This window comes from Podospora pseudopauciseta, chromosome 1 (assembly GCF_035222475.1).
Source record: "Podospora pseudopauciseta strain CBS 411.78 chromosome 1, whole genome shotgun sequence".
NCBI classification, from domain to species: domain Eukaryota; kingdom Fungi; phylum Ascomycota; class Sordariomycetes; order Sordariales; family Podosporaceae; genus Podospora; species Podospora pseudopauciseta.
Window position 1 is genome coordinate 6223338 of NC_085892.1, and position 18802 is coordinate 6242139.

At 52.6% G+C, this 18802-nt stretch overlaps 2 protein-coding genes across 2 annotated transcripts; both read right to left on the bottom strand.

The window, feature by feature from the left end:
• Positions 1-3150: 3150 nt before the first annotated feature.
• Positions 3151-7314, bottom strand: QC763_117165 (uncharacterized protein; the record flags this gene model as incomplete). Its single annotated transcript, XM_062908297.1, has 2 exons — positions 3536-7314; positions 3151-3486 (listed from the first exon to the last, which is right to left on the bottom strand). Exons 1-2 carry the CDS (start codon positions 4190-4192, stop codon positions 3151-3153), a joined length of 993 nt encoding a protein of 330 aa, XP_062771378.1. The 5' UTR covers positions 4193-7314.
• A 7696-nt stretch (positions 7315-15010) lies between these two features.
• On the bottom strand, positions 15011-18586 carry KIN3 (G2-specific serine/threonine protein kinase). Its single transcript, XM_062908298.1, has 3 exons — positions 18268-18586; positions 17766-18224; positions 15011-17710 (listed from the first exon to the last, which is right to left on the bottom strand). Exons 1-3 carry the CDS (start codon positions 18314-18316, stop codon positions 15948-15950), a joined length of 2271 nt encoding a protein of 756 aa, XP_062771379.1. The 5' UTR covers positions 18317-18586; the 3' UTR covers positions 15011-15947.
• Positions 18587-18802: the final 216 nt, after the last annotated feature.

Below are 18802 nucleotides of genomic sequence, written 5' to 3' on the forward strand. Positions count from 1 at the left end.
AGTCAAACTACCTTGGGGAACCCTTACACTGCAGCTGCCATTTGCTTCTTTCCTGTGGTTTCCCGTCCTGCAATGCATGGTCGTGTGGCACATGGCACAGCCATCACCACAGCGCACTTGCGCATGGAACTTGCCAGAGGGCAAAAAGGGTCGTGGATCGTGTGGTGTATCCTGCACCGTGGCGTTGGATAATTGTGTCTCACTTTAGCATCTCGTCCAAGGCCAAATACTGGCAGCGGATATCTGCACAATGCTGTGCTCACCTTCATTCTTTTCCGCCCACCCTTCGCGATGTCCTCCACCAACAGAAAGCCTTCAGCAGCGACAACTTGACGCTTTCCTCCTAGTGCCATATCTACTATAAGCAAGGCTGTGATCCTCGATCTGTCAATCTTGAGTGCCCCGAGTGATCTTCATGATCTGGTCCCCGTTCAATCGCATAATCCGCACAGACGAGCTACTTTCCCCTTCGGTACTACCTCCCCAGCTGCTGATTCGCCGATTGTCTCACCTTACCTAATCCAGCCGGCGCGGTCCGACACAACCCACTCCGCTGGGAAAATGACATCAACCACACACCAACTAGAACAGCACAGACCACCAACCGTGCCACACCCTTACATCCGGTGCTGTTGCTGATCATCATCGGAAATCTTGCTTTGCTTCTTCTTTTCTCGCGTGAGAATGCCACATTCGAGAAGTTCTTCCAAAAGTTCCATCCACCACGACCTTTCTAATCTTGGCAGACGTGCAGTAAACGTGGTGATCGACAACACCCTCAACTTTGTCGCTCCCTCCAGAAAATGTGATGGATGACCTCTGACTCGCCCAATCCACACGCACGAACCACCACGACTTTGCGTCCAGAAGCACGCTAGAACAAATCACCCCCCAACCAACTTCTGCATTGCTGGTCCCTGTAGATGGGATGGGCAAAAAGAAAAAAACCTTGGACGAAAGACCTCGTCTCCACATGGCTCCACGGACATTGCAAGGAACATTGGCAACTGCAGATCTTTCGCACTCGGGTAGCTTTCCTTTCCACTAACGAACGAGCCTGCTGTCGTCACTTTTCTTCTAGCCTTCTCCCGTTCCTTGGGATCGGGGACAGACGAACTGGTCTCTGATAATTTCTTTTTATATTGGCAAAAATGGCATAAACCCAACTACAAACCATGTGGCTGGTTCATGTCACCTGGTTACACAATGCATTGTAGTCAGTGTACCCTCAAAAGTAACATCGCTGCCAGAGCACCGACCCCCACCACAAAAGCCAAATGTTTTGTTTGCATAAACGGCATTTCCACCCCCCAATGCACCACCTCATACCTACCTTACACCACTGCAAGATTCGCTGTCATGGCTGCTGACCCGCCTTCAAGACTGAAGATCCCATCATCTATTGCCTTGCCCTATCCCTATTCAGTGCCCTATCTCCGTCCCCATGCTCACCAATTGATTTCCGCATTACAAAGACCGGGCCGGCTCGCCCGCTGTTGTGTTTTTCTCTCTGCCCGCCAGTGCCGGCCGAAACCTGCCAAAAATTGCCTTTTACCCCTTGTCATCAATCATCATGTCAGCGAGACAACCCCCCCTCCGAACGCAGATCCAAGTGGAGTTTAAACCCATCATCCCATCTTCAACCCAGGCGGTGCCAAGGGACCCTGCAGAATAGAACATCATCGAAAGTAGTGTAGGGAATAAAGCGGCAAATGCAATTGAGGCAAATAGTACTCGCCCAAAAATCCCATCCACTCAGACAAACCCGACCATTCTCGCGAAGAAAGTTGAACTATCATCCAAAAAGAATAATCGAGTCATGACCACCGAAAGGACCGATGACGCCTCCCCCCCTCTCCCCCTCCTCCCCCTGCCCATCCCCCGTAAATCTCATCTTCGCATTAAACCGTTTGACTTGTGGAGGATCGTCATCGTTCAACACACTTCCAGGTTGGCCGCCCGCGCTCTTCTTCGCCCAAAAAGAAAAAAGCAAAAGCGGTAGTCACATCGTCAACGCTTAATTATTCCCACAACGCAACCATCAAGAATGCAGATCATTTTATCCTCATTCAATCAGGGGGAAAGTCATTCTCCCCAATGGGAATTCCCAAAGTGCCATCCATATCCCCATTTACACAAGCGACAAAGAGTTCCATGTTTGTGATACCAGCCCCGACTCGGAAGGATTTCCAAAAAACTTTCAAACTTGTATCACCAAGTATCCTATTTCATCATCAATTTCGCCACACACCTCCACCATACCAAAATCCACACAATAAAACCGCAAAAAGGAGATAAACTCTCCTGTGTGACGACGATCTGTTTCCAATTTTTGGATTTTCAATTTTCCCTGTTTCTCCTCACCCAACTAAACTGTAGCTAGCGGGTCGTGACAGCTCCTCAAACCTAGCCCCCTAGAGAGGCCCATATTCCTCCTCCTCCTCCATCTATATACACGTAATTATTCCTTTTTTTTTTTTGGCGTGTATATGTCTTCGCAACACAAACACACACCAGTAAAAAGAGAGGGGGAATCAGATCGTCAGATACATCATGCCGCACATAAAACAGAAAAGACTACCTCCAAAAGAAAGAAAGAAACGCCCCATGTAAATGCTTTGCCAAAAACCCCCGATGTTGTGAACCCACGCCTCCCCCCACCATTGATTGAACCCCAAAAGTTTCGCCGCAACCCCCTTCAACCCGCCATGGAACATCCCAGTTATGACGTTTGTGTTGTGCTCCCTTTCCCTTGCGCCAGAAGCAGTGGAGAAAGTCCAAAAGAGAAAAAATTCCTTTCACCCTCCTGTGTTTTGCGCCGACCCCAAAACCCAGCCGCCTTTCTTTGTTTTAGAAAAAAAAAATCCCAATTTGCGTAAGTAGTAATCTGATGCGAATCATGTCCTCGTCTTTCAAGAAAACTCTCGGCTGAAAAAACACCACCCAGCCAGAAAAAAATTAGAAACTAAAAAGTACCAGTAATTTTGCCATGGTGTGGGGTCGTTGTATGGTATAACGGTTTTATCCTGCACCGCCAGGGTTTGGGATGTATTTTCTTCGGCTGGTTTGTGGTTGTCGAAAGGGAGGGGGGGTTGATATTAAAGATAAACCAGCACTGGAGAGACCTGCTGTCCAAGCTCACACACGCATTCAAGACCGGCTGGCGGCGCTGCCATTGCTGCTGCTGCTGCTGCTGTCATAGTTGTGGCAACCGCGCTCGTGGCGTTTCATGTTGCTTCGCACACTGAAGGCCTTGCCACAGCCGGCGACCGGGCACTTGAATGGCTTCTCGCCAGTGTGGGAGTGGCTGTGGATGCGGAGAGAGCTGGGACGCGAAAAGGCCTTGTTGCAGGTTGGGCAGATGTACCTGTCTTGGCTCTGGGGGAACGAGGCGGCCGAGGACGGGGCAATGTAGTGGTGATGTTGCCATGGGTTCGCACCGGCAGGCGCAAGAGTCATGGACAATGGTGGAGGGAAAGACTGCGTCTATCAGTTAGCTTGGTGTTGTCCGGCTGTGTGCAAGAAAGCAACATACCTGGGGAAGAGGCCGCTGGAAGTAAAGGCCCGACATGGGAGGAGGAGGGGCGGCGGCGGGATAGTAGGCAGGAATGGTGGGTTGGGCAATGTAGGATGGTGCAGCAAAGTGTGGTTGGTATGCTGAAGGTTGAACCGACATTCTCGGGGCGGCAGCGGCCATCGGGGGAACGCCAGAGTCCATGGGCCCCAGTGGAGGAGTGGTCTCATAGTAGTAGTTGGAACCGTTCGAGACCTGGCTGGCTGACCTCGTGGGCGGCGAGTTGTATCCCTCGAAGGATTCTCCCGAGGACATGGGAGGACTTGGTGGGAGTCCCCTCAAAGCTGGGTTGCCATAGTGCGAGGAGTTGGGCCTGGCGTCGGACTTGGAAGAAGACGATTGGGCTGGGGATCTTGTTAGCACCGGGTTCCATGCAGTCGTGCTGCCAAAGTCCATACATTCTTGTTGCTGTTGCTGTTGCTGTTGCTGTTGCTGTTGAGCCTGAGCGTGTGTCTCAGCGGTGGGAGACCCTTGGTCGGCAAGTCCCAAAAGGTTGGAGATGGAAGGCAACGAGCATCTCGAGCCGTCATCCATTGGTGGTGATGGTGGAGGAATGTATCCATAGTGAATGCTTTGCTGAGGTGCAGCGTACTGGGTGGTGACCATTGTGCCTGCCATTTTGTTTTCTGGTGTGTGAAAATTTATCCCTTGTTGGTGGGGAAAGAGCGGTCTTGTCGTCGCAACTTGAAGCTTCAAAGCTTTGATCAAGTGTTCTTCTTGTGTGGCTGGAGTGGTCGGGGAGGTCGAGTATCGAGTGCCAGCTGGATATATTATGCGGTGGGTCTTGTCTTTGTCGACGACGAGTGATGTGATGGTATGATATCAAAGATCAGGATGTCCAAGTCAGGTCGGTAATCCGGGAGTGAGAGGGGGGGTGTGGCGGTTTAAGTATGTGCATCACAGCAGAGGCTTGTTGACGTCGGGATGGGGAGGGCAGGGTGTTTTGTACCGTCAGATCTCCCGGCGGTACATCCATGGAGACTGTATGAATGATCAAGCGCAAATCCACCAGCATCCACAAGTTGATCCCCGGACCAAGGCGGCCAGTGAGTGTTGTCACAAAGTGGGTGGGTCGGCCTTGGGGTGCTGTGCCAGGCCAGGGATCAGGGCATGGGGCCGATGGTGATCAGAGGGGTCTCCCCCGTTGTCGCCGGGACCCCCAGTCCGGTACGTACCTCAGACTGGAAATGCTCGATACCCTTCAGAGCATGTCACCCGTGCACCCATCCGTCCAATTCCATAGAGTTATAACGCCTCATGTTATATGTTCATACGGGGCTCTGACTGCCTCATTGTGCATTGGCGCTGGGTGCCCATCTCTTCTGCCTGGCTGTGCCTATTATTCTCCTTCACAACCTTGGTCAGTGTTTTATTACCTACACTATCAGAAAATAGGCCGACTCTCTTCACTTCATCCTTCAAGAAGGATGCTCTCGAGGTAAGGTCCAGCCAGTGTCATTGCATGACCAGGTTCCGTAGATAGGTACATATCTCACATTGTGTGTGTGCCGTAGTTACCCAAGGTCGGTTATGACTGGCTGTCTTTTTTCTACTGTACCAAACTGCCAGCCGGGCGCTACACAACAACGGGTCGGAAGGTCCCAGGAGGGGTCTGAATGATATGATTGCCATTGATCTGCCGAGTCCAAACGTCTGAGGCTCATGCACAGAGGCTGGTCATTCGACTGGCGAAACCAGTGCTTTGCTATGCATTCCGAAGTTTGCTGTTCACGGGTGTACAGTGTATTGTCTGTGTAATTACTCCAGGCTCAACTGGCGTCAACAATCTGAATGGCTTCTTCGTGCTACCAACCTGACAGATCCTTTGACGAGGGTGGCATGCCAACCCAAAGAGCGGAGAGCGGTGCACACATTTGTGTGGCGCGTATGCTTCTCCGGTCTAACCCAAAGGGGGAGGGTGTCTTCACTTCTCCCACTTCCCACACCCATTTCGCTGGGCTCGTGCATCCTGCAAAGCCCGCGGCGCACTATCCCAAACAGGAACTTCCCCCCCGGCCCCAAATGCTTGGCTGTTGACGATGTTGAGTACGTACCGAACACCCTGGTCTGTCACGGACGCTTGGGCGTATGGGAGACAGGCCCCTGAGCCCGGACGCGTGAAACTTGAGACGAGCAGCGACTCCGGATCCTTGTGCCTGAGCTTGCACTGCGACCGGATTCTCGAGCTGATCTTATGCCGTTCATCGTTACCGCCATGTCAACAGCCCTCTCGAAACACCAGTCTACTATGATTCGCATCGGCTGCTGTGCACATCGTGATGTCTGTCACCCGTGTTCCAGAACCCTCCCCAGGAGCCGTTGTGGGCGATCATGACATGTAAGTAAATATGCCACTCATCATAGACTCTTGATCTCACTGCCGTTAGTTGTCCTGCCCTGTATATGGGCCTGGAGGAGCATCGGTAAACTTCCTGCTGCGACCATCAGGCTCCGGTTTCCAAGATCGAGACTAGCAGACGATTAATGTGCTCAGTGGAACGGTACTGCAGAACCAGACTCATCAGACCGCTCTTGCCACCCAACTTTGCAGACAGAGTTCCAGACTCCTGTCCAGGACGGAATGGATGGCGGTCATGCAGGGGCATTCCCAAGAACCGAACGTTTTGGACATATCGGCAGCCATGATCTGTGGCCCTACAGGCACAGCAGAGCAGATCTTTTGAGGGTGTGCCGACAGTCTCAGAGCCTTTTTGTTTCGCGTATTCTTTTGGATACTACTGTTGCGATCGCTTGAAGGACCTGCCCGGCTATCAACATGTTGGCCACCACATCCCGTATGTGAATCGCATAAACCATGCAGTAGTATGTTTTAGTCAGCTCTTGTTGATACTGGTCGTCCTATACTGACGGGATGATATGGGCCGAGCACAGTATACATGGGCAGGGAATGACCCTAGCATAGACACCCCAGCGTGGAGCTTGGAGCATGTTTCTTGACGAGATATCGGGGGATTTCCAGAAACAAAGGCTAATCTCAAAAGATCCTTTCCAGTCGGGAATGGCGATAGCTTCTGGCATCAAGCCGAGATTTGCATCGGAGGCCAAGGGGATTTGATCTCCAGCGGAAGCGAGTCTTGAGAGCTGTCTGGGCCCTTGCCCTACCTACCTGTCTGGCGCTGCCGTTGTCATGTCTGGGATGCAGCAGGGGCTGCTGACAGATGGATCTTCCGCACTCTGTTGAAAATCCGGTACTCAAGTGCTCGGTGCACCTCTGGGGACGCTTGGTGTACGCTTTGGGCTATGGACTGGCCAGAACAGGCAGGGCGTCCAAAGGCATGACAACGGGATGAAGTTTCCGAGGGTAGCGTTGGCAGTCTGTCACCGACCTTAAACCCCTCTGTAGGCGCTTGGGCTTCGAAGTTGACGATGGTAAGCTTCAAAACTTGGGATGACACTCGGGCACCGCCCTCGACAGCTGCAGCCACCCGCGATGAAGGTCCTCGTGGCAGTTTGGCTCTCTAGGGTTTCCTGATGTTTCGATCCTGTTGTGACTCTTTACCAGAAAGGGAGCCGTAGTCTGAACAGCTGATGTCGCGGGGTTGCTGAATAGGTAGTATTCGACGAGAATCCGTGTTTCGGGCAACAGCTTGGCAAGACACCGGACACAGGGCTTTCCGAAAGCTTCAAAACAGCCTTGGGTCCAGGGGCTCTTCTCAGGTAGGTGGACTTTTGGACTTTTGGATATGCCTTCAAAGTGGAATATCGTGTGGAATATCGTGTGCAAATAGAAGTTGCACAAGACCTCAGGCCGAAACCAGAAGGGCAAGAATTGCCCCGCATGTCGTTGCTCCTTCCGAGACAACGAACATGATGTGTCACGGGAGGTTCATTCCATTCCCCACATTTTACGGGAGTCTGAACCTTATTTTCTTCAGCCACAGTTTGCAGAACAAGGTGTTCCTTTCTATTTGCCCTATCTTGCGGTAAATAATTTTGCACATGAATTGAACCCGACACTACGGCACCCGAGCTTGGGGTATTCTGCTGTGCCTCCTCATCCCATCACCACTGCCGCCATCCCCCGCCTTTTGACACCTTTGCATCTGAACTCTTCCCACTCTCCGGGAGCTTCGCCGCCGGGATCACGGTCGGCGGTTGGGTGAGGCGGTGCGGAGCCGGTACCCGCCCCGACCGGCCGACAACCCCGGCCAGACAGGTCCCACAAACGGCCACTAGATTCATTCAACGCCCGCTAAACTTCCACACTTGGACAGCCGAGTTCCAGGCCACCTCGCCGGCCAACTCTGCTGCAACTTGCGGCACGGAACCTTATCCCCCCATGTCTCTGTCTTGCTGTCATCGTTCATCAATCTTTCTGTCCGCCCCCCGTGCCGAGCCTCGAACGGATGGTGGGAGCGGTCCGGTCTCGCCAGCAGCTCGGTTGGCGAGAGTCGTCGTTTTTAATCATCGCCTGTCACTCTATTGATGATTGATATTAACGTTCCCGACTTTTCGACGGCGGCAATCCCACGTCAAACCAGGATCGTGAGGCTAGCCGGCGCCCCGTGGAGGCCATCTTGACGGATTGGTTCAGGGACAGCCGTAAACGGAAACCGAGCCCATATTGCCTGACCTCCAGCGAGCAGCGCCCTGTGGCATCGCTGTGGTGCCGTGGGAGTCGCGTCCCAGCCACTGGAGTATTACCTCGATCCTACCGCCCGCCGCCCTCGTTTTGTGGTAACGGGCTGGAGTTTGCTGCTGGTGTGTGGTGAGGAGCGGTGGTACCTCGGGCACTCTTTGATTGCCTGCCTATATGATGGCTGCTATATACCAGGCTCTCCAGCACTTCTTCCAACAGCGGGGTTACATTCAGCGTTCCCTGGTGTTCCCTGGCTTGTGCTCAAGCTGTTGCTCCAGCTCCAGCCAGATGGACCGTCCAACGTCACACGCTGAACCTCTGCCCCCCCTGCGAGCAATACCGGTTCCCAGGCGGATATTATCCGACTTGCGGGCAGATCGACGTGGCGCACGTCTTGGTGCCCCTCGCTTAGCACAGTCAAAGGCATTGGTCCCTCTTTAGGAATGGTTGATGATCGACGAGCGTTTTCGACGTTTCTGGGCTCGGGGAATATGCCACGCTGCCCTCGCATGCCATCGTCATGGTCTTAACCAGCTTCCTCTTTGGGCCACCGCACCACCATCCACATCGTCATGAGGAGAGCTGCATCGCTGACTTGATTGTCCGCCATTCGGGGCGATGCAACGTAGGCTTCTGGAGCATGCCAGTGTACCGTTGTTTTGTTTCCCTTTCGATGGCGGTGGCCTTGTTCTCGTCGTGCCCGCCTCCGAGTCAATAACGAGCGCTGCCATCGCTCCGGTCATATCACCGCCGCAGTATCGATAGAAGACGCCAGCTATCAGACCATGATGCTTACTACGCCGCAGTATCCAGTTCCGCCTGCCTCTTTTGAAGCCCGAGCCACATCGCTTCGCTGAGTGTGGTAGACAAGATCTGGGTTCGGTCAGACAAATAGGTACAGCGGTCACTGTCTTTTATCACGAGCCAAGCTGCAGCACGATCCAGGCATGCTCGGCGGGCAAGCTAAAGGCTTTGTCATGCTTTGTTGAGAGTGTCTCTCCGTACCAAAATACCTGGATATCCGCCAAGGTAGAAGTCACCTCATTGCAGCCTTATTCCATCGAATACCTACGCCAGTAGTGACGAAAATTTTCAGCTTCCCAACGTTTGCCTTGCGTAGCTAAGCTCCATCATTTGAGACATAAACGGAGTCACCAGTGGTGCAGCCAGATACCTACGTTAGCAATGACGACTGCACGAATTGTCGGGCTTGCTTCTACCAGTCACGACTGCAGCTCCGTCGCTAGAAGCTTGCCTCGCATGCAGAGAGCTCTTGAAGGCTGTTGGAGGTCGTCCCTATGATCTTCGGCTTCCCATGTCGATCAGCATGGTACCCATGCCTGACCTGAGCTTGATGGGAGGTGTGACGGCAACAGGGGAAATCAGCAAGTGCAACGTTCATCTGCTCCTCCACAGGCTTTTCATCCCTTCAGCCCGGATTGCTACCCAATCTAGTTTGGTGCACAACGGGGCAGCCCTGCATCTGCCAGGGTGTTATTATCGATCTCCCAGTACCAAACCTCTGGCAAACCAACCGCAAGGCAGGCTCTTGGAATTGTCCTTTGTCGCTGCTCAGGCGCGGGTACAAAGTAGCGTACGTAGCCTACCAGCCCTTCTCGCCGCCTTTACCGCAGTATGGATGTCCTTCATGCATTTCACATTTGTGGCGTCCCGTCCTGAACCGCCATAGCCGAATGCGAGTTGCAATTTACCACAACTCTGCCGCCGAGCAACCCCTCCTCCCCATATTATCGATATGATAGATATCAAGACCATCACAAAGCAATTAGCGCGCCAAGGCCCCCAAGCTTTTGTTTAGAGCGCCAGGAAATGATATCTTTTAGACACGATATGACAAACTGAGCTCTGGTGCGAAGCTACTCCAACACAACTTTACTTGTCTCCTGGCCTCTATCTAAGCACGATGCCCTCTGGCGCCAATGGAAGACTGGACCAAACCACAACGTAACGTCGTACTGAGTTGTAAGCCTAGTGAGCAGCGTCACTCAGTGTGGCGCAGACAGCTCAGGAAGCAGACAGGATCGTACTGTGCAAGCTCTGGAGGGATTGGCGTTATCTTCACTTCCGAAGACATATCTCGGTAGTTTTTTTTTAAAAAAAAAAAAAAAATGGTGGAACAACTGGTACTGGTACTCGGGGGAATTTGCGGCCGAGATTTCGTATCAAGGTCCCTCACGGTACCTTCACCTCACGCCTCTTGGGCCGCCCTAAGACGGAACATCGCTCGTGGTATCCGGTGGTTAGGGAAATTTCGCACCTTGGCAACGCTTTGTTGGGTCACCGACGCACTACGGCTGGAGGAGAAGGAAGCGAGGCCGTTAGTGTGGCGGTTGGCGAGATCGTGCTCCGGCTGGCAGTGGCTGCTGACCCAGGCTGTATATCAGTGTGGTGACTGCGATCTTTGGGTCTTCGATATTGCGACCCTGAAAGCCTTTTATCTACGCCACACAACCGAGCTTCCGTCATGTTCAAAGCTCAAATAGGAAGCTCAGTAGCGAGACCACCACCAATTCAAGTTGCTAGCCGTCCTAGCCGTTGGATTATCACCAGTCCACCAGCAGTGGAGGTGCCTCAGGGTACACTCGCGACTTGCTTCTGGCACTTCGTCGGTTTGGCTGGTACAAGCGGGTCCTTCAGGACCTTCTCCCACACGTATTCCGGAGAAAGAATGACGGAAACATCTCATGAAAGTGTGGAACGCGGGAGGATGGGCCTCGAGATATGGCCATTCTTAGCTCCCCAGCAACAGCATGCTTCTTCTGGCCTTGAAGCAACAGACTGTCTCGCGAAGCTTGCCGTTGGAGCCAGCGATGGGAGGACCGTTGCCTAGGAGCTTACTCGCTGATGGTACATCTGTCACCTGCATGTCGACGACGTCTTGCTGGCACCTCAACATCACGAGTTCCCAGGTTATCCATAGCGATCCCTGCGATCGAATACATTGGGGACCCGCAGACGCACGTTTGCACCGCTCTGGCCATTCTCAGTATCTCTACTTGTGCACCTGGCAAAACTCACAGAAGGGTAGGCTGGAACAGATCTATCATCCATGTTGAGGCACAGAAAGGACAGTCCTTTCCGCCAACTAAGATGAAGCGCCGAATGTGATTCAGGACTATCGCAAAGAAGATGACGAGCTTGATACAAGTGGTCCGGCTTGTCTGTGTCTCGCTCCTCTGGTCGAACAAGCCCATGGTGACAGAGGAACCTTCACCTCTAGACCGGGCCTTTTTTTTCTCGTGTCACCGTAATCCAGGCTCGAAGTTCCGGCTGGAACAGATGTGGAGTGATAGCTGATTCGGGAGATTGGATTTACTGAAGCATCGACAACACCAGAGAAAACTCATCGGCCATACGTACGTCCCTTGACCCTGGCACCGTGAGCCTACTGTCGTCGAATGAGCACGCGACGTCTCGTGTTCGCAACGTAAACATTACATTCGCGCCACAGGAGCAACGACGATGGTCTAGGCATGTGGTAACGAGCCAAAAGAACAATAGCCTGTGTATCACCCCGACGTCGGAAGAAGGCTCAATGAACACCACTGAACAAACTCGGAGTCTGCACAGCTGGCGCGCAGTTGCTGCCAGCCTATATCCAAAGAAGAAAATCATCTTGCAGTAACCAACCAGACCCAATGCTACGCAACTCAGCCCTCCCTCCCCAATGCGGGAGTCGCACCGGCACTTGGACGGTCTTGTCATGGGCCTCCTGTGATCGCTGTTACCCTCGGGAGTGTCACTGTGGTCAGGGGTGAGCACACGCTGCCGGCTCTGGAAACGGAGACGGGGTTTCATTCTCCATGAAGATGACAGTCACTCCCGGCACTTTCATTTTGCAGAGAAGGCTACAACTGACTGGGTTCTAGTGATTCAAGACTAAGGAAAGAATCAGTTCAATCGTACTTTTCTCACCAGCGACGTTGGCGTCGTTGTTCAAGACGCTTACGATTAAGCCTCAAGGTTTTACCTGTTTGGACTAGTCTCAACGTTCATTGGGCCAAATCAGGGCCGTTTTCTTGACCGTTGCAAGAAATGTCTCACTTTGTTTCCATCGCTTCTGGGGCAGGCGTCAATCTCTAGTCTCCCCCAATCAAACCCCCCTGACGACAGAACAGCCGATCCTTTCTCCACTTTTCCCATCTTTTGATTATTTCCCTTCTGGGCTCATTTTTTCATCTTCTCCTTCTCTCGGTGGCTGGGGAGAAGAGCTGGGGATCAAGATTCTGGCCAGCGCCAGTGCCACCCCCCTGCTGTTGCCCACTGGCAACTTGGAAACTGTGGCTGACACTTCCAGGTTCTTGACCCGCTGCCTAGCGTGAAAAAGAAAGCAAAGATCGTTCGATTATCTGCTGCCAACATCGAAAACGGCTTGGCTTGGGAAGAGACCCTGGAACATCGGGGGTTCCCCACGGACGCTTGTGAGTAGCTACACCCACGCAGTGCTTTTCACATTCAGCACAAACTCGATGACCACAACTGGTTTTCTGTCATCTTGAGTTGCACTGCTGGCAAGGAAACAGCCATGATCGACACTTTTGAGCTCGTCTAGTGACGTGAGGAGCCGGCGGTCGACAGACCTAACACATATCTTATACCTGGCAAACAGTCCACATCCAGACCTGTTGGGTACAGAACTGCATGATTGTTTGTGTTGCCCAAGGGACGGGCTGGCGAGACCCTGATGCATGGACAGCTAGATAGGCCTCCCTGTGCAGCAGGTGCATACTGTAGGTACAGAGGATATGAGGTCTATCTGGTTGCTGTTGCTGCTGGACTCACCGTATTTCTGACATGATCGTGATGTACTCTGTGAGGGAGGGAAGAAGGGGGGGGGGGGGGCACAGCTGCAAGCCTCTTGAGCCCAAACCCTGTTTATTCCACCCCCGCTCAATCACAAGACGGACTTTTTTCCGCTGGCCCTCGGTTTCCGATACGAGCTTGGAGAGGTGGCTTAGCATATGAATATGGGGGTTTATTTTGATGGTTTGATCATTGATATCAAGATTGGGTGGGGAGGGTTGTTGATGGCAGGTGGTTGTTATCTTTCTTGATGTGTACAACATGCAGCAATCTATCAGGATGCCCTTGACATATAGAGGATGCAGGCCGGGATGAACACAACAGCAACAACAACAAGTCAGAAGTCATCAACGAGATTTCCACAAAGCCAGCGGCGGGCGGCAGATCGGCGCTCGCATGCCGGGGCGAGACAAGGGCAGCGACAGCCGAGACATGACAGGGGTTGTGAAAGGTCCATGGAATTCGATGCAACATGGGGTTTTTCTGGTCGTGGATCCCGCGGATCTTCTTTTTCTCTCTCATCAGTGAGTGGTGAAGTCGTTGGCTGCACGGCAGGGCCGTGAGATTAATCGCTCCTCTCGTCTCCTCATCCACTTTTTGTCATCACTTTCACACACACACACACACACACACACACACTCGTTGCTTTTCCACATGGCTGCTGCTGCAATGTTCTCGACGCCTCAATGAAAAGGGGGGTTACTGATGAGGGATTGGGGCTGGAACGCTGGGTGATCTACAGGATATCGATTTCTTTGGATTTTGATCGATATCACTATGCGCGGATGGTAGGTTGTGGCTTGAGAAGGGGATGGTACGGAGGAGATGGGTTTCATTCCTGCTGTTCTTGCTGCCCAAGTGTGACGACACTGGACTTTGGATGATGAATATCCCTCGGTAGGTAGGTAGTGTCGGTAGGTAGGTAGTGTCGGTAGGTAGGTAGGTTGCATTATTACTCCCGCTGATGACTTTGATCGGTAGGTTTCAATCTAGATAAAGTGGCCATTTCATATCCAATATCCGTAGACGATATTGCACCCTGCCTGTTTGAACACGAGTCTGACGAATAGATGAGAAAAGAAGAAAAAAACCTGGCTAGAACCTTTTTTCAAAGGTCCCAAAAGTACCGGGTCGGCCGCGCCCCCCCCCCCAAATTGGATCGCCCATCATCGTCATTATCGTTCGAGAATCCACTCCTTTGATATGATGGGGAAGTGATTGGCGTGCATGTGTGTATGTACAGTACAAATCTATCGAGGTTCGGGACAAGACAAGAAACGACGATGATCATGCCCCAAGCTCGGAAGTCTCATCCGAAGCTAATGTAACCTTTTGTGTGTCACCGTCGGAGTAGTGTATCTCTGCTAGATGACATATACAGCAAGTGATACGTCAAGATCAACGGGCTTTTCTATCTGGGGAATCTAAAACTTGGGTTCTAGGATGTTCTCCAGAGTGGGAAAAGTGGTGGGCCAATAAATCCCGGATGGGGGTTAAGCTTGAAGGATAACGGTTACAACGCTTGGAGACGTCATTGTCGATCTTTGGGGATCTTTGACGGGGTTGGGTTCTGGATGAATGGGCGATTTTGAGGAAGTCTAGGTGGCATGGGTGGTGGGAATGTGATGTATGTAAGCGGCCACACAGCAGTGAAGGGGGGAGCTGGTTTTGGAGGGACTTGGGGAAGGGGAAGTGAGAGCTAGACAAGGGAGTGGCGTAGGGATTGCGAGGAGCGAGGGTTGGCGGGTGGTCATGTGATTGTGGGTGAATTGGGGGTGATGTGGATTTTGGAAAGGGGGTGGGGGGAGAGGAGAGTGTCAGCAAAGGGGATGTAAACATTGAGTGATATGCGGTCAGTGACACTGACAAAGTATGTATCTGAGCAGAATGAAAGCCCAGTAAGAGGGCGAGTACTACTCAACTTCTTCTTCTTCTTCTTCTTCTTCTTTGCCGATGTTCTACCTAGGTACGTCACATCATCAGCATCACTCACCTGTATTTCTGTTACCCATCCTCCCATTCTGTCCTCTCCTTGATAATACCTAAATGGCAAAGATGAAGATTCCCTAGACCACCTCTACAATCACATCTGAATATAAAGGCTTGATACCCGTTTCCACTATTCCCTCGTTCGTTCCCATGATAGCTCGCTGAGGAGGCTTGGAACCTCCAATACCTGATAGGTGAAATAGAGGGTAAATGCATATCTCAAAGGACCTCCTTTCGCTTTCCTGGCCACTCCCTGGCATCTAAAAATGCGTGGACCAGCCCAACCACAAACACTCAAAACCCCATCAACATCAAAGAATGTACTTCTAACAGTATTCTCTACCTGTACCTGACCAATATATGCTAATGATGGCGATGAATGAGAGGTGTCTTTCCTCCCGCCCCCCCCCCACCTCTCCCCCCCAAACTCCCAACTCCGCGTGTGCCCCTTTGAACGAGACTGCTATAGGTAAATTGACAATTGTGTAGTCCAAACAACCTTCATAAACACACCAAACACCCCACCATTTCCTCCCATTCCAAAAGAACGCCCTTTCGTTTCTTGCTCCTAGGAGATTGTTTCCTGAAATCATATCATCCAACATGTGTGCACCTCCCACAAAGAAAGCCCAACAGCAAAAGAAAAAACTCCAGACGCTCCATGCCACACCCCCTTGTTTTCTTCCCCCCTCCATCTCCTGTGAAATTCTGACAAAGGAAAGTGAAAAAAGCAATGTAAACGAGCGACTTGGGTATCAATCCACCTCTCCCCTCGGAATATACATAAACCAACACCCACACATCTACCCACTCTCAGGAATTAATCCTCTATTCCATCCCCATTTCCACCAACCTCCCCACCCCCGCATTCAACACCGGCGGGAAATACCCATCGGCCTTGCCGCCATGCTTGCCCCCCGCCGCCGGGCAATTGTCAGTCGCCCTTCTGTCAAAAGCCTTCTAAGCCTTGACAATCGGCTTCCTCCTCACCAAAAACGGACTCGGCATCTCGTCCGTCTCCGGATTCCACACAGCCGCCGGCTCAGCGCCCAACCCCCTATTAGCAGCAGCAGCATGCTCCCTAAACGCCCTCACCGGACTCCCTCCCCCTCCCATCCCCCCCGTGTTCGCATTCAACCCGCTGCTGAACCCCTCCCCAGTCATGATCCCGCTCAACGGCCTACCCCCAGCCCTAGCCTGCTGAAGCTCAACCAGTGTCCTACCCTGGATATTTGACCTCATCCCGCCAGAAATCTTGTTAAGACCCGTCATACTGACCGTTGTATGCAGCTCCCCTTCCTTCTTGGCGTCAGAGAGATTCTTGTTCAACCCCGCCGCACTAGGAATCTTGCTCAACCTCCTCAACCCAGGGCTGTTTCCTTGTTGCTGCTGCTGGTGTCCAAGAGCACCATTGCTCCCCGCCTGCCTGAGCGTCAACCCCCCAGTTCCAAAGTCAGGGTTGCTCGCCACCGCCCCAACAGTCTTGCTTTGCAAGGTAGTCGCCTGCTTGCTTTGCAGCCTATGCACAGGCATACTCTTTTGCGCATGCAACTGCGGCCTCCCCTTGCTGGTAAAGGGGTTCTTGCTCGAGGCCTTGATATTCCTCGTCGGGCTGGGCATATCCTCATCATCCGAGTCACTCCCATAGTTTACCGGTGACGGAGGCCTGTCGCCCGAAGCTTGCGTGTTAACCGCCGCAGCAGCAAAGATATTCGATGGGTTGTGTGGAGCCTTGGTCTCGATTTTCCTTCGGGGAGAAAGAGACAAGTGGGCAATAGCGACAGGACTGGCATCAACATCCATTGGTGTGCCAACCGGCGGCGCCATCACAAACATGGTCTGGGCTCTCCCAAAGGGAGTGCGCGCCGTCTTGAAGGACGGTTGCGTCATGGAGGTATCGGCCGGCGATTCAGGCTCGGTGATATCGGTCGTCGAGGGGAACTCGTCCTCTGTCGGGCTGATAGAAGAAATCGACGAGTGCTGATGTGAGTCCTTGGAAGAAGAGAGCTCCGCGGGGCGGTGCTGTTCCTTTTCCTCGAGCTGCTTTCGACGTTGGAGTTCGACTTCCAGGCGGGCCTCAACCTTGGCTTCCGCCCTGGCCTCGACTTCCCTCTCAAACTCCTTCTTGAGCCTCTCAATCTCCAACCCTACCAGCCGGTCAATCTCCAACCTCGCCTTGACTTCCCATTCCCTCCTCAGGGAAGCGTCGATCTCCTGCCTGATTGCCACTTTGTCATGATCCAACAAGGCCAACTTCTGGTCCACCTCCCGAATCCGCCTGTTGAGCGAGTCCTCCTTGGCCTTGAGCGTCTTGCTGAACTCGACCACCTCCTTTTCCTTTCTCATCAACCTAACCACCGGGAGGTTCAACAATGCCGCCGTGTCCGGTCTCCTATCCGGATTCACCCGGAGGCAGTCCTTGATCACCGCGAAAAGCTCCGACGAATAACAGGCCGGAAGCGGCGCAATCTTCCCCTCCTTGATCTTCTGGACGAGCTGAAAGTGCGTCTTGGCGTTGAACGGTGGTTCCCTAGTGCAGAGTTCGTAGATGATGCATCCCAATGACCAAATGTCAGATTTCAGTGTGTATTTCTCGGCGGCGCAGATTTCGGGGGACATGTAAAAGGGGGTTCCGACGTAGGTGGAGGCGAAGTCGTGGGAGGCCATCACTTTGGAGAGGCCAAAGTCGCCGAGTTTGACCGAGTTGTCCTCGCCGAGGAAGACTGGAAAGGTTAGTGACGACACCTGATGGACAAGGCACTTTAACCAAAGACTTACCATTCTCTGGCTTCAAATCACGATGAAGAATGATGGTGCCACCCGACGGCGCCTTAGGCCTCGCTGTCGTTCCCAAACCCAACACGGTCTTACCAACTTCTGGTGGGTCGACGCCGTAGTGGCAGCGGTAGAGGGCCGAAACGAGCTGCGAAAAGATGCTCCACACAAACGCCTCCTCAGCATACTGGTTCTTTTGTTGCAACTCCTTGATGACCCGACCGAGATCCCCATTCCCGCAGTATTCCATGTACAGGTGCAAATCTTGGGTCGCCTTGAGGTGTTCGCGGTGGTAGTAGCCGACAATGTTGGGATGGCGCAGCGTCGAGAGGATCTGGAACTCGGCATGTAACTGTTCGCGCTCCTTTTGGGACATTTTGAGGTAGCTGATCTCTTTCCGGCAGAGGATCATGCCGTCCTGCTTGCGGCGTACTCGTCGGATGACGCCAAACGAGCCGTGGCCTGTTTGCGGGTGTCAGACAGAAGAAAACAGAGGACGACGAACAGAGCAAAAGCGACAGGGAAGGACGTACCAATCTTTTCAAGAACTTCATATTTGTCGCTTTCCGACATTTTGGCTTTTTTTATTTATTTTTTTTGGATTCTGGATTCCGGGACAGCAACTGGCAGAGCAATTGTCGAATTAGAAATTCCCTCGCTCCATGCGCCGGATCGATTAACAAGAGATGATTTGCGATTTTTTTTAAAAAAAACAGAACAGATCAGGCACTCAGGGTGCCCTTTTGCTTTCTGCTGCTGCTGTTGGAGAGGAGGGGGAGGTTAGTAAATTCGTTTTCTGTCGTTGGGCGGGTGGTTTGTCGAAGAATGGAGTGGCAATGGCTGGCTGCACAAAAAGGAGCGAGTTCGAAGATGTGCGTTGCGCTGGCTGGTCGGGTTCAGAGTCCAAGAGTCAACAGACCCCAGCGGTTGCCTAGGCAGCGGCTACCCAATTCGGACAGCCAGATGCACCATCCCCCATAAAAAACGTCAGGGGTTTAACAACCAAGGGGAGCGTGCCACGCCATTGGATGGCGGGGCTT